The sequence below is a fragment of the Drosophila santomea genome, chromosome 2L, assembly GCF_016746245.2.
Source record: "Drosophila santomea strain STO CAGO 1482 chromosome 2L, Prin_Dsan_1.1, whole genome shotgun sequence".
NCBI lineage: Eukaryota > Metazoa > Arthropoda > Insecta > Diptera > Drosophilidae > Drosophila > Drosophila santomea.
In genome coordinates this window covers 13,144,777-13,156,335 of record NC_053016.2, presented here as the reverse complement: position 1 = coordinate 13,156,335, position 11,559 = coordinate 13,144,777, and the positions used below count along the sequence as shown (strand labels likewise).

At 40.9% G+C, this 11,559-nt stretch overlaps 5 protein-coding genes across 6 annotated transcripts; 4 read left to right on the top strand and 1 right to left on the bottom strand.

Annotated features, from left to right (window-relative positions):
- Nucleotides 1-27: 27 nt before the first annotated feature.
- Nucleotides 28-1,176, bottom strand: LOC120456508 (ubiquitin thioesterase otubain-like). The gene is made up of 3 exons (XM_039643378.1): nucleotides 968-1,176; nucleotides 594-893; nucleotides 28-534 (listed from the first exon to the last, which is right to left on the bottom strand). Exons 1-3 carry the CDS (start codon nucleotides 1,040-1,042, stop codon nucleotides 121-123), a joined length of 789 nt encoding a protein of 262 aa, XP_039499312.1. The 5' UTR covers nucleotides 1,043-1,176; the 3' UTR covers nucleotides 28-120.
- A 359-nt stretch (nucleotides 1,177-1,535) lies between these two features.
- Nucleotides 1,536-3,221, top strand: LOC120452248. 2 transcript variants are annotated; one of them, XM_039636379.2, is made up of 3 exons: nucleotides 1,536-1,677; nucleotides 2,546-2,945; nucleotides 3,010-3,221. In XM_039636379.2, the coding sequence occupies exons 2-3, from the start codon at nucleotides 2,550-2,552 to the stop codon at nucleotides 3,046-3,048; spliced, it is 435 nt and encodes a 144-aa protein (XP_039492313.1). In that variant the 5' UTR covers nucleotides 1,536-1,677; nucleotides 2,546-2,549; the 3' UTR covers nucleotides 3,049-3,221. The 2 variants fall into 2 exon arrangements, with proteins under 2 accessions (XP_039492313.1, XP_039492322.1); XM_039636388.2 differs by having other exon boundaries at nucleotides 1,537-1,681.
- Nucleotides 3,222-4,835: 1,614 nt separating this feature from the next.
- LOC120456119 (phenoloxidase-activating factor 2-like) lies at nucleotides 4,836-7,501 on the top strand. The gene is made up of 4 exons (XM_039642749.1): nucleotides 4,836-4,918; nucleotides 5,990-6,404; nucleotides 6,469-6,724; nucleotides 6,786-7,501. Exons 2-4 carry the CDS (start codon nucleotides 5,994-5,996, stop codon nucleotides 7,391-7,393), a joined length of 1,275 nt encoding a protein of 424 aa, XP_039498683.1. The 5' UTR covers nucleotides 4,836-4,918; nucleotides 5,990-5,993; the 3' UTR covers nucleotides 7,394-7,501.
- Nucleotides 7,502-7,621: 120 nt separating this feature from the next.
- LOC120456126 (outer mitochondrial transmembrane helix translocase) lies at nucleotides 7,622-8,996 on the top strand. Its single transcript, XM_039642758.2, has 2 exons — nucleotides 7,622-7,928; nucleotides 7,989-8,996. The coding sequence occupies exons 1-2, from the start codon at nucleotides 7,747-7,749 to the stop codon at nucleotides 8,914-8,916; spliced, it is 1,110 nt and encodes a 369-aa protein (XP_039498692.1). The 5' UTR covers nucleotides 7,622-7,746; the 3' UTR covers nucleotides 8,917-8,996.
- Nucleotides 8,997-9,760: 764 nt separating this feature from the next.
- Nucleotides 9,761-11,443, top strand: LOC120458532. Its single transcript, XM_039646209.1, has 2 exons — nucleotides 9,761-9,772; nucleotides 9,848-11,443. Exons 1-2 carry the CDS (start codon nucleotides 9,761-9,763, stop codon nucleotides 11,441-11,443), a joined length of 1,608 nt encoding a protein of 535 aa, XP_039502143.1.
- Nucleotides 11,444-11,559: the final 116 nt, after the last annotated feature.

The following is an 11,559-nucleotide window of genomic DNA, read 5'->3' as shown; positions in this document are numbered from 1 at the left end:
ACAGATCCAGAACAGAAGCGAAAGGGGTGAATTATCCATTATATATGCAAATAAATGGTAATTTATTATACATCTTATATACATAAAACGTTTCGTATGCTAGAAACTATTGAGAGCAATTCAATTTGGATACAGTATATCGTAGTGGCCTGGTCTATATATCAGGTAAATTCTGGGTTCACTTCCCTCGGGAAAGTCGTGGGCCTTCACAGTGCCGCCCTCTCCACGGTCCAAGTACTCAACACGTACTCCAGCACCGAGGGCGGTGCAGAGCGCGATAATGTGGATGTGATCCGACTCTTTGTACATCGGTTCCACTTCCAGATGGCGGAACGCCTCAATGGTGAGGTCGCCCTCAATGAAATTTTGGTAGAAGTCGGCCTCCTCCTGCAGTTTTCCCGAGGTGATCAAACGTAGGTAAACCACCACGTAGTCTGAGTATCCCTGCTCATTAAAGATTTTGTGCAATTCATCTTGGACCGTGCTGTGTCCACCTGGATTATCGGGACTAACCCGCTGGATGACTTCCATAAACTAGGCAAACAAAAGGCGGTATAAGCATGGGAAATCCGTATTGGGGCGTGTGAACATACAGTTTCGTGAAAGTCCTCCAATGTAAAACTGGGAAATCCAAGCTGAACGAGCTTTTCCTTGGACTCCTCGGCCAGTTTTTTGAACTCCTGGTAGGCACTGTTGTTTGAGATCAAGTACTCCAAGTAGGAATATGCGAAGGCTCTGAAGAAACAATTGCCATCGGGGCGGGTGCGGCGGATGAACTTGTACTTTTTGGACAGATCCTGTATCTTGGCGGTGAAGATCTCGTCGCCACTGTACTCCGCATACAAGCAGGTGAGTGGCAACTGCTCGCTGACCAACGGAGTCGTCTCGCTGATCTGCAATTATTGAATTTCTGCATTATGGCTCGGTTCATTGTCGCTATTGTGTGTAAGCATTTCTGCAGACTCACCTCTTTTTCAATATCACGCTTCTGCTGAATTATTAACTCGTCGTGATTGCCGTCATTTTGGGTAAACGGTTCCATGTTTCTGTAAATACTGAACAATTGGTATCGGCGTTTCCTTTCAATTCACAACTTTGTATTCATTTGATGAACTAAAAAGAATTCCTGTTCATCATATGTATGTGTAAGCGCATCATCGAATATCACACACACAGGCTTGGAAGCGAAACTCACGGACACACTGATGCTTTCGATTGTATCGCACAGCTATCGTTATCGAGTTCCAATTCCAGTTGTTCCTTTAAGTGGTTTGTTATTAAAAAAAATAATAAGTTTTAAAATCTATGTTAATAAATATATTGGGTCTATCATCTATCTATATATAATAATTTCAAGATATGTATCGTAAAAAAGTATTTGCAAAATAGTATACAATAACGCGTTTAATAAAAGCATATTGTTTAGGTTATAATAAGACTGTTTTATATTTCAAATATATGTACACCGTTATTGCTCTTTTATTTAATATAAATGTATAACATGTAGAAACTTCAAACCGGTTTTCCGCTGTGTAAAGCGTATGCTGGGAACTTCAATTAGAAACAATTTTTAAAAGCTTCTCGTCAGATCATCAGCTCAGACTTAAGATTGAATCACAAATCAAATTAGTTGAGTATTTCCTTCATTGCTTAGCGAACGTGCCGCTACTTTATCAAGTAAGTAAGTCTTACCAATAGAGTATACATAATGTATACTAAATAAAATTCCAACCACTACGGTAATGAAATGTGTAATTCAGTTAAGTGGTAATCTGCAGGCGTTCTATGTTCTGAAACATCTACAGCACATTTACATATCATATATCTATATCAATCTAAAAGATGATAAAGTTCAATGAATAATGTACAAAATAAAAATGTCTCACGTACTTTTATGACCACAAATCATAAATCAATAGGAATACTTCTATATATACTATATAGTGATAAGTCTAATAGAAACTAAAACCAGTTAGTTAACTATTTTATTTGCAATGAATCCATTGTAATGGTGGATTGGTCGTGAATCTTTTGTGCATATCATATATGCATGATTTTCATCTATATACATACATGTGTATATACGTAGAATCCGGGTATAGCGACTTTCAAGGGATCGACGATTTTACGTCGTTATACCCGGAAGACGCACTAGCAGAAAGGTGGAAATCAAAAATTTTTTTTCTTTGGTTGCCATGTTTGTAGCATGTTCTAACAAAAAACAAATAAATTTTTTAATCAAACAAAAAATTTAATAAATTTAATTAAATAACATGGTTTTTCAAAGAAAAAAACCAGAAAAAACTAAAAATATAACGGGATCTCATGGAATATAGGCATGAGGTCTGCACACGCATTTTCCGGTTTAAATGCGATATTCCAGCAATAACAACCATCGTTAAATCGCCAATACACGAGCTTTACTCGCTTTGCTTACCTTGTCTTCACTTTTTTCGTCGAAATAATAAGCTAAATGACCTTAAATATGTTTACTTAAATGATTAAGTAAAGAGTAGCATGATACATATTTTTGTTTGCTTTCCAGGAATATGATATTACTGAATTGCCTAGTAATATGCCTGTGCATATTGTCGTGTGGAGCGCAGGACACTACTTTGGATAAATTGATAACGGACATTTTTAAAAACGCCAATGCCGCATTATCATCCACTCCCAGTCCCAGTCCCAATCCTAATCCCAATCCCCCTCCCCCACCCCCTCCCACTCCTGTGGTAAACCCTAAGGATTCGTCCGGAAACACAGGATCCGAGAACGGAGGATCCGGATCAGCTCGGTACCAGTCCTGTGGCGATCAAAAGGAGTGTGTTCCCCGTGGGTTGTGTGCGAATAACGCGATTAACAACGATGGCGAAGGTATCATTCAAAATGACACGGGTTCGTCATGCCAAAACTTCTTGGATTTGTGCTGTCATATATCCAACAAGGTAACACATATCCATAAGAAATCTCTGATTACCGGAATTGAACTCTTTCTTTCTTTTTGTACAGAGAACAAATCCACTCAATTTCAAAGTAGAAATTCCTTAAATTGTATATAAATAATGGTTAAAGTAGGAGTAAATGGCTTTGAATTAAAACTTTGCTATATTCAGTCTACAGAGTTGGCCATTCCATTAACTCGTTTATCAAATCATATTCATTCGTTATGAAATAAATTACAAATTAAATAAAATGTTGATGGGATAAAACAAGTTATATAATTTCTCCTTCGTTTATATTGCGACTTATTTCCAAATGTGGGCAATGGTTATTGATTTTGATTTCAAGTGCACCGAAATAGGTATTAATTAGAAATATAACTAAGCAATATATATTGCCGGACAATGGAAACATTTCGTTATTGCATTAGTTAATGATTACGTTCGTAAAGTTGATAAATTCAATGGTCGTTCATGCAGTTTATGGAAACGATAATGAAATCTTCTTCCCCTTTCTTCTGGCTACTTAAACCCTCTACTTAAACACTCTGCCACTCTGCTCTTTTGAATGCTTGGATGTCCGCTGCCTCCCAAGCCACTTGGCCCTATGGTGTCTTTATGTACAATAAAAGGGTTAGATCGTTCAAGTAAATTCCCTTCAGCCGGCGATTCTCAGTAGATCCGCTGGAGGTATAGACGCCCCAATGATTGGATCCCACCTGGGGCACATCATCATCCACGTCCATGCAGGCGGCATCTCACTGCTCACTCCGACGAAATCGGAGCTACTCTCCACATCTGATTTGGTTGTGTTTGGGCTGATCACGGCTTGGATGGTGGGTGCGGTTTCTCTGGGCCTTGGGTGTGCATCCGTTATGACTTTGACCACTGTTCCAGGTCCCTCGGTGGTGGATATGATGTGGTAAATGATCAAGTTCCGCATCGGACGATGATGCTTCTGCTCGGCGAGAGGGGTCTTTCGATGCAGCCCACCGAGGCGATGAGCTTTAAGCTCTCGGTTGCCGTCTTGGCTGGCCATTGGTGTTGCTGTGGAGTCCGTTGGTGTTGCTGCCGTCGCGGGAGATGTTGCTGCTGCAGCAGTGCTGGTGCTAGCTGGTGCTGCTGTTGTTGCTGCTGCTCCTGCTGATCCCGCCGCTGCAGTTGCTGCTGTAGTGGTGCTGTCCAGCGGGCTGCTGGTTACTGGTGGTGCAGGTCCCTCGGTAGTGAGCATCAAATGTCTCTGCTTTCTGGTCGGAATCGATTGCTTGGCCCTGTTGTCGTCGGTTATGCGGATCTCCGTTGGCTTCGTGATCTCTTTGATGGTGATGTTCCATTTGAATCCAGCCGGCTGAGCCAGTGCCAACGGCTTCGCTGTGGAGGTGGTGGAGCTGCTGACGGCTTCGGTAGCCAGAACGTTGAGGGGAAACAATTTGATTTAGTGACCACTGATTGAAAAGTGTGGGACCAATAGTCGAAAATGCTACGGAAATATTGCAGAAAGAGGGTGTTAAGTGGGAGACCAACACTAAAAGAAAACACTGAAAAAAATACTAAAAGAAAATATTGAGACCTACACTAAAAGAAAATAAACAAACTCGCAGCACAGCTGTGCATTTATAGCCAAACAGTTTGGATGATTTTTGATAAGATGTTTGTTTTACAATTTACATTAGGTAAATTAATTAGGATACGGAATTATACGAGGCCAGGCGCGAAAACTTGCCAAAGGCTCTCCACACCCATAGATCCCCCTATAATTATCCAAAGTTCTTGGCTAATTGGCAAACAGCCAATTAGGTATAACATGTAGAAACTTCAAACCGGTTTTCCGCTGTGTAAAACGTAAGCTGGCAACTTCAATTGGAAACAGCTTTTAAAGCTTCTCGTCAGAAGATCATCGGCTCAGACTTAAGATTGAATCAGAAATCAAATTAGTTGAGTGTTTTCTTCATTGCTTAGCGAACGTGTCGCTCCTTTAAGTAAGTCTTACCAATAGAGTATGCATAATTTATACTAAATAAAATTCCAACCACTTTATGGTTATAAAATGTGTAATTCAGTTAAGTGGATATCTGAAGGCGTTCAATCTTTTCAGTGGTTTCTATGTTCTGAAACATCTACAGCACACTTACATATGCATCATTTTCAGCTATATACATACATGTGTATATACTTTTTACTTTAATCAATCTAAAAGATGTTAAAGTTCAATAAATAGTGTACAAAATAAAAATGGCTCACGTACTTTTATGAGCACAATTCAGCGTCAATAGGAATACTTGTATATATACTATATATATTAATAAAGAAGAACTGTATAGTGATAAGTTTACTAGAAACTAAAACCAGTTATTTAACTATTTTATTTGCAAGGAACACATTGTAATGGTGAATTGGTTGTGAATCTTTTGTGTGTAAATGAAAATGAATTAGTGTGCTTATAACTTATTATTAGTGTAAAATTGTATGCAATTTAAAATTAAAAACTTTTTGCGGGCTTAAGAATAATTAAATAGCTACCATAAGAGCGCTGCGTTTATTGACATCGAAAATTGACCCACCACAATACATCAGCAATTAAATACAGGAATTTCTTATCGCCAAAACAAAAACAAAAAAAAAGCAATCAGGGATGATAATGAGGCAATCTAAAAAAACATGAAGTATATATTTGCTCCAAATTTTAGTATTCATCAATTCAAATGCGCTCCAAAAAGAAAGCAAAGCCTAAGTGATAAGAAAATACATTCTAGAGTTAATTATGTAGGTTAATTGTTCACCGCATAAACATCGCAGTATTCGCATCCGCATCTGCCTTTCATTTAAATGTGTCTTTCTGTTTGGGGGACTTACATTTACCATTTTCCGGTTTAAGTGCGATATTCCAGCAATAACAACCATCGTTAAATCACCAATACACGAGCTTTACTCGCTTTGCTTACCTTGTCTTCACTGTTTTCGTCGAATAAATAAGCTTATTGACCTTAATTATGTTTACTTAAATGAATAAGTAAAGAGTAACATGATACATATTTTTGTTTGCTTTCCAGGAATATGATATTACTGAATTGCCTAGTAATATGCCTGTGCATATTGTCGTGTGGAGCGCAGGACACTTCTTTGGATAAATTGATATCGGACATCTTTAAAACCGGCGACGCCACAGCATCACCCACTCCCAGTCCCAATCCTAATCCCAATCCCAATCCCAATCCCCCCCCTCCCAATCCCCCTCCCACTCCTGTGGTAAACCCTAAGGATTCGTCCGGTAACACAGGATCCGAGAACGGAGGATCCGAATCAGCTCAGTACCAGTCCTGTGGCGATCAAAAGGAGTGTGTTCCCCGTTGGTTGTGTGCGAATAACACGATTAACAACGATGGCGAAGGTATCATAGATATTCGAATTGACACGGGTTCGCCATGCCAAAACTACTTGAATTTGTGCTGTGATCTACCCAACAAGGTAACACATATCCATAAGAAATCTCTGATTACCTGAATTGAACTCTTTCTTTCTATTTGTAAAGAGAAAAGACCCGATTTTCGTTTATAAACCGGATCATCCCGAAGGCTGCGGATACCAGAATCCCCAAGGTGTTGGCTTTAAAATCACAGGAGCTGTCAATCAGGAGGCCGAGTTCGGCGAATTCCCCTGGATGCTGGCAATTCTGCGTGAAGAAGGCAACCTTAACCTGTACGAATGTGGAGGAGCTCTCCTAGCTCCCAATGTGGTTCTGACCGCGGCCCATTGCGTTCACAACAAACAGCCAAGTAGCATTGTTGGTAAGTACATTAGGATACATTTATCAGGTATTTAAGTCTAATTGTAAACGAACTATTTTAGTAAGAGCTGGCGAATGGGATACGCAAACGCAGAATGAGATCAGAAATCACGAGGACCGATATGTCAAGGAAATCATCTACCATGAGCAGTTCAGCAAAGGAACCCTATTCTACGATGTGGCTGTGATGCTGTTGGAAGGACCATTTACCCTCCAGGACAACATCCAAACCGTTTGCTTGCCCAACGTGGGTGATACTTTCGATTTCGATCGCTGTTATGCCACCGGCTGGGGCAAGAACAAGTTCGGCAAAGATGGCGAGTACCAGGTCATCCTGAAGAAGGTGGACATGCCCGTGGTGCCCAATCAGCAGTGCCAGGCGAATCTGCGCGAAACTCGCCTCGGCAGGCACTTCAATTTGCACGAGAGCTTCATTTGCGCCGGCGGTGAAAAGGATAAGGACACCTGCAAGGGCGATGGGGGCTCCCCACTGGTGTGTCCAATCGCTGGCCAGACGAACCGCTTCATGTCAGCCGGCATTGTCGCCTGGGGTATCGGATGCGGCGAAGAGAACATTCCCGGAGTGTATGCCAACGTGGCCAAACTTCGTCCTTGGATCGACTCCAAGTTGAAGATTTGGAATATTGACCCTAGGCACTATACACCTTAAGAGCAAACTGTGAAAATTTAAAATGAATATCAAAAAGTGGGGTTTTATCCACATATACAATGCTCTCACTTAATATACATATGCCCAATATGTTAATACTCAAACTTATATTTTGCTTTTTATTTGAACTTTACTGTGACTGGAAAGTAGTAGTATGAAACAGTGGAAAATGAACAGGCTTACAAAAATATTCCCGAGTTGGCAGCACAATTGAACCCCCCCATTGCTTGTTAATGATATTATCATTTCCAGCACTCGGTCACACTGGCGTCTGTGTGCATGGGGAATAAGAACAAAAAGATTAGATTCGTCTAAGCCAACATATTTGCTTTGACTAGTATATCTGCAGGAACATGGATAACTTCGGGCTTGGAGGCGTGGAGCTAAGCAAGGGGCAGATATTCCAAGTACTGGTTCGCCTGTCTGTGGCCTCGCTAATCACATACTATTCGGTAAAATGGATGATGAACCAGATGGACCCGACTAGCAAAAACAAGAAGAAAGCCAAAATTCTGGCCGAAGAGCAGTTGAAGAGGTTTCTATTAGACTTATACATTTTTATTATACATTTGTAATCTGATTTCTTGACATGCAGGCTGGCCGAGAAGGAGGGCTTCAAGCTAAACGCGCAAGAATTTAGCGACTACGAACTTATGATTGCGTCACATCTTGTTGTTCCCGCCGACATAACAGTCAGTTGGTCCGATATCGCCGGTCTGGATGCAGTCATTCAGGAGCTCCGGGAATCAGTGGTGCTGCCGGTCCAGCACAAGGAGCTCTTCAAGCATTCAAAGCTGTGGCAGGCGCCTAAAGGCGTCCTGCTCCATGGGCCACCGGGCTGTGGAAAGACGCTGATAGCGAAGGCGACAGCAAAGGAGGCGGGAATGCGCTTTATCAATTTGGACGTTGCCATTCTCACCGATAAGTGGTACGGGGAATCCCAGAAATTGACTTCCGCCGTCTTTTCGCTGGCATCGAGAATCGAGCCATGCATTATTTTTATTGACGAAATTGACTCATTCCTGCGATCGCGAAACATGAACGACCACGAGGCTACCGCCATGATGAAGACCCAGTTCATGATGCTGTGGGATGGCCTCAGCACGAACACTAACTCGACGGTGATTGTAATGGGAGCCACGAACCGACCGCAGGATCTAGACAAAGCCATTGTGCGCCGTATGCCAGCCCAATTCCACATTGGTCTACCTTCCGAGACTCAACGAAAAGACATCCTAAAGTTGATCCTACAATCGGAGGAGATAAGTCGGGATGTTGACTTGAATCGCTTGTCCAAGCTCACAAATGGCTTCTCGGGCTCAGACCTTCGAGAAATGTGCCGAAATGCTTCAGTTTACAGGATGAGGCAGCTCATCACTTCCAGTGATCCATCAGCTGCAGCGCTTGATCGTAATAACGTCAGCATTACCATGGACGATTTGCTAGGGTCGCACTTAAAAATTAAGGAATCAAAAATGCACACAGGAAGCCTATTCTTAGAGAATAGGATCGAGTTAGACTAAGCTCACCATTGTTAATTCAATCACTCGATATATCCAACTTAAATTTGTATAATAAACTTTTTAGTTGCCTTTCAACAGGAGTTTCAATAAGATATGCTCAATTTGGGAAAGGTTGCGTTAATTAACCCTGTTCTTTAATCATAAATGGGTATCGAGTATCCGGAAAATGCGCACTTTTGCACTCATGGAAACTGCAGCGGATACTGCAGGAAATTACACAATCCATAGCATTTCCGTAAAGTTGAGCTCAATGCACTTTTATTATTACATTTACGAGCTTCTTCGAAAAATTCACCTAGAGAAATTTCAAACATTTATAAAGATATTGCACTTGTACACTTTTTCAAACACACACACAACTTGCAACACGCGACCGCGCGCTTTCAATCGTAAAAAATATAAGTAAACTTGCGTAGTTTTATTCTCTTTAAGTAAGTTAGTTTACTCTTGACGGTGTTTCAGTCGACAAACTAGGCATAAACTATTAATTAATAATAAAATACATTTATAATGAACACTTTAGGGAGTCTTGTATTTGAAACTAATATATATAAAAGAATTTCAAACCTAAAAAGTTCTAACAAATTTAAAATAAATAAAAATTTACATAAATTTTAGATAAACAATAAATTTAAAATTTGTCCTTGGAGTTTCTTTTTAAAACTTTTGTCTTAATTACAAAAAAATATAGAGTGTACAAACTTCAAGCTAAGAAATTTCCTTTCGCACATTTTAATTATTTTTCGTGCTCATATAAATACTTTCTTGGATTGGCGCAAATCATTTCTGTTGAAGGCGTTGATTAAAGCACATCAAAACTAAGCGAGCTTTATATTTTTCAAAAATGAACCCAATGGTAAGTTCAATTCCAAATTTAGTTCATTAAAGTCGTTTTGTTATACGTTAATTACACGCATCCTTTCTGTTTCAGTTAATTTTGATTTCTGGATACCTACTAATACCACTGATAATTCTTGCAAGTGCAGCACACAGTGATTCCTATGCTGTGAATAAAACCAGTAGTGCCGAAAGTGCTGAGTGGAGCTATCCTGAATACGGAAAACCATCTATTCACAGCACCGGAAGGAGGCCGGAAAAGCTGAATCTACAACATTACAATAGGGAGACCGAACGCAATGTGACTTTGAAACGTGGTGTGAAAAACTTTCAAAAGCAAGGCGATAAATTAACCAGGCATAAAATCAAATATAAGCCATCGGGTGCTCGAAGAAAAAATGTGAGTCCGCATTATGCGGATGACAGTACGGAAAGTAGGCATTATCATACGTTTGAGGAGATACACGAGCATATAGATGAAGATGACGGACAGTACCAGGCATCCGAGCAAGTCGGAACACAAGCGATCCTGCACGAACATGTTGAGCAGTCGAGCAAGAAGGATGCGAAGCGGATGAAGGTGAAAATCAAGCACCACCATCACCACCATCATCACAACCACATAAAGGAGCTGATCAAAACGGTGCCTCAACCGTATCCTGTGGAAAAGGTTGTCCATGTGCCCATTGAGAAAATTGTCGAGAAGATCGTACATGTGCCCAAGCTTGTGAATGTTACGGTTGAGAAAATAGTGCACGTCCCCATCGAAAAGATAGTGGAAAAGGTGATACACATTCCGAAGCCCGTCCAAGTTCCTAAACCATATGTGGTCGAAAAAATCATTGAAAAAATCGTCCACGTCCCAAAACCATATCCTGTGCTCCGAACTGTTCCGTATCCAGTCGAAATAAAGGTGCCAGTTCACCTCGAAAAGAAGGTACCAGTGCCCTATAAGGTCGAGGTGGAACGAAAGGTTCCCATTTACATTCGCTCCAGCGAGCCATATAAATACGAGTCATCTTCACTCTACGAAAGCTATCCACGCGGTGAGGAGTTCAAACTCAACATTGAAATGGATCATCCACCGCCCAGAGAACACGAACCTTCCAGCCTACCATCCTCCAACTACTTTAACAGGATATACAAATCGAGGGAATTGGACCATCCACCGAGGATAGAGGACTATCAAAGTTCAGTGCCCACGCAGTTTAAGCAAGATTACGCACCGAAGAGTACTCCCGATCAGCAGTTTAAGCACGAATACGTCACGAAAAGTAGTATTAATCCTCAGTTTAAGCACGATTACGTGACGAAAAGTAGTATTGATCCTCAGTTTAAGCACGATTACGTAACGAAAAGTAGTTTTGAATCGCAGTATAACCAGGAATACGTACCCAAAACTAGTATTGAATCGACTTCTCCTGGACGAGATGGGGTTTCCTTAAAGCTCGTCGGTCCCCCTACTCCTTTCAATATCACGGGAAAGGATTTGCAGGCCGCCAACTCCGCTCCAGACTTTGTCAATAGCTCCAACGTAGATCTAAGTCCACAGGAGTCGGCTAATGCCTATCGCGGTATGCCATTCTCTATACCATTTCAGTTTGTACAACTCCAACCAATGGCCTTCCAAAGTCCTATACATGTGGAACTACCAGTTCAATCCCCTTCATCAGAAGGTGCTCAAAAGTGATAATCTAATCAAATGTGTAGGCTAAGTAATCCTATTCAAAAATCATCATATACTTGCCAGACTAATAAAAATGTTCCCCAACAATAAAACAAAGAACTTCTACAAAATTACGACTT

What these genes read in the sequence shown, in the direction of transcription:
- LOC120456508 (XM_039643378.1), bottom strand. Translation starts at nt 1,042, where the DNA reads ATGGAACCGTTTACCCAAAATGACGGCAATCACGACGAGTTAATAATT. An exon ending in AGCGTGATATTGAAAAAGAG is followed by an intron (nt 894 to 967) that starts GTGAGTCTGCAG and finishes CAATAATTGCAG; the next exon opens with ATCAGCGAGACGACTCCGTT. An exon ending in TGGAGGACTTTCACGAAACT is followed by an intron (nt 535 to 593) that starts GTATGTTCACAC and finishes TTGTTTGCCTAG; the next exon opens with TTTATGGAAGTCATCCAGCG.
- LOC120452248 (XM_039636379.2), top strand. Translation starts at nt 2,550, where the DNA reads ATGATATTACTGAATTGCCTAGTAATATGCCTGTGCATATTGTCGTGT. An exon ending in GCTGTCATATATCCAACAAG is followed by an intron (nt 2,946 to 3,009) that starts GTAACACATATC and finishes CTTTTTGTACAG; the next exon opens with AGAACAAATCCACTCAATTT.
- LOC120456126 (XM_039642758.2), top strand. Translation starts at nt 7,747, where the DNA reads ATGGATAACTTCGGGCTTGGAGGCGTGGAGCTAAGCAAGGGGCAGATA. An exon ending in GCCGAAGAGCAGTTGAAGAG is followed by an intron (nt 7,929 to 7,988) that starts GTTTCTATTAGA and finishes CTTGACATGCAG; the next exon opens with GCTGGCCGAGAAGGAGGGCT.
- LOC120456119 (XM_039642749.1), top strand. Translation starts at nt 5,994, where the DNA reads ATGATATTACTGAATTGCCTAGTAATATGCCTGTGCATATTGTCGTGT. An exon ending in GCTGTGATCTACCCAACAAG is followed by an intron (nt 6,405 to 6,468) that starts GTAACACATATC and finishes CTATTTGTAAAG; the next exon opens with AGAAAAGACCCGATTTTCGT. An exon ending in ACAGCCAAGTAGCATTGTTG is followed by an intron (nt 6,725 to 6,785) that starts GTAAGTACATTA and finishes GAACTATTTTAG; the next exon opens with TAAGAGCTGGCGAATGGGAT.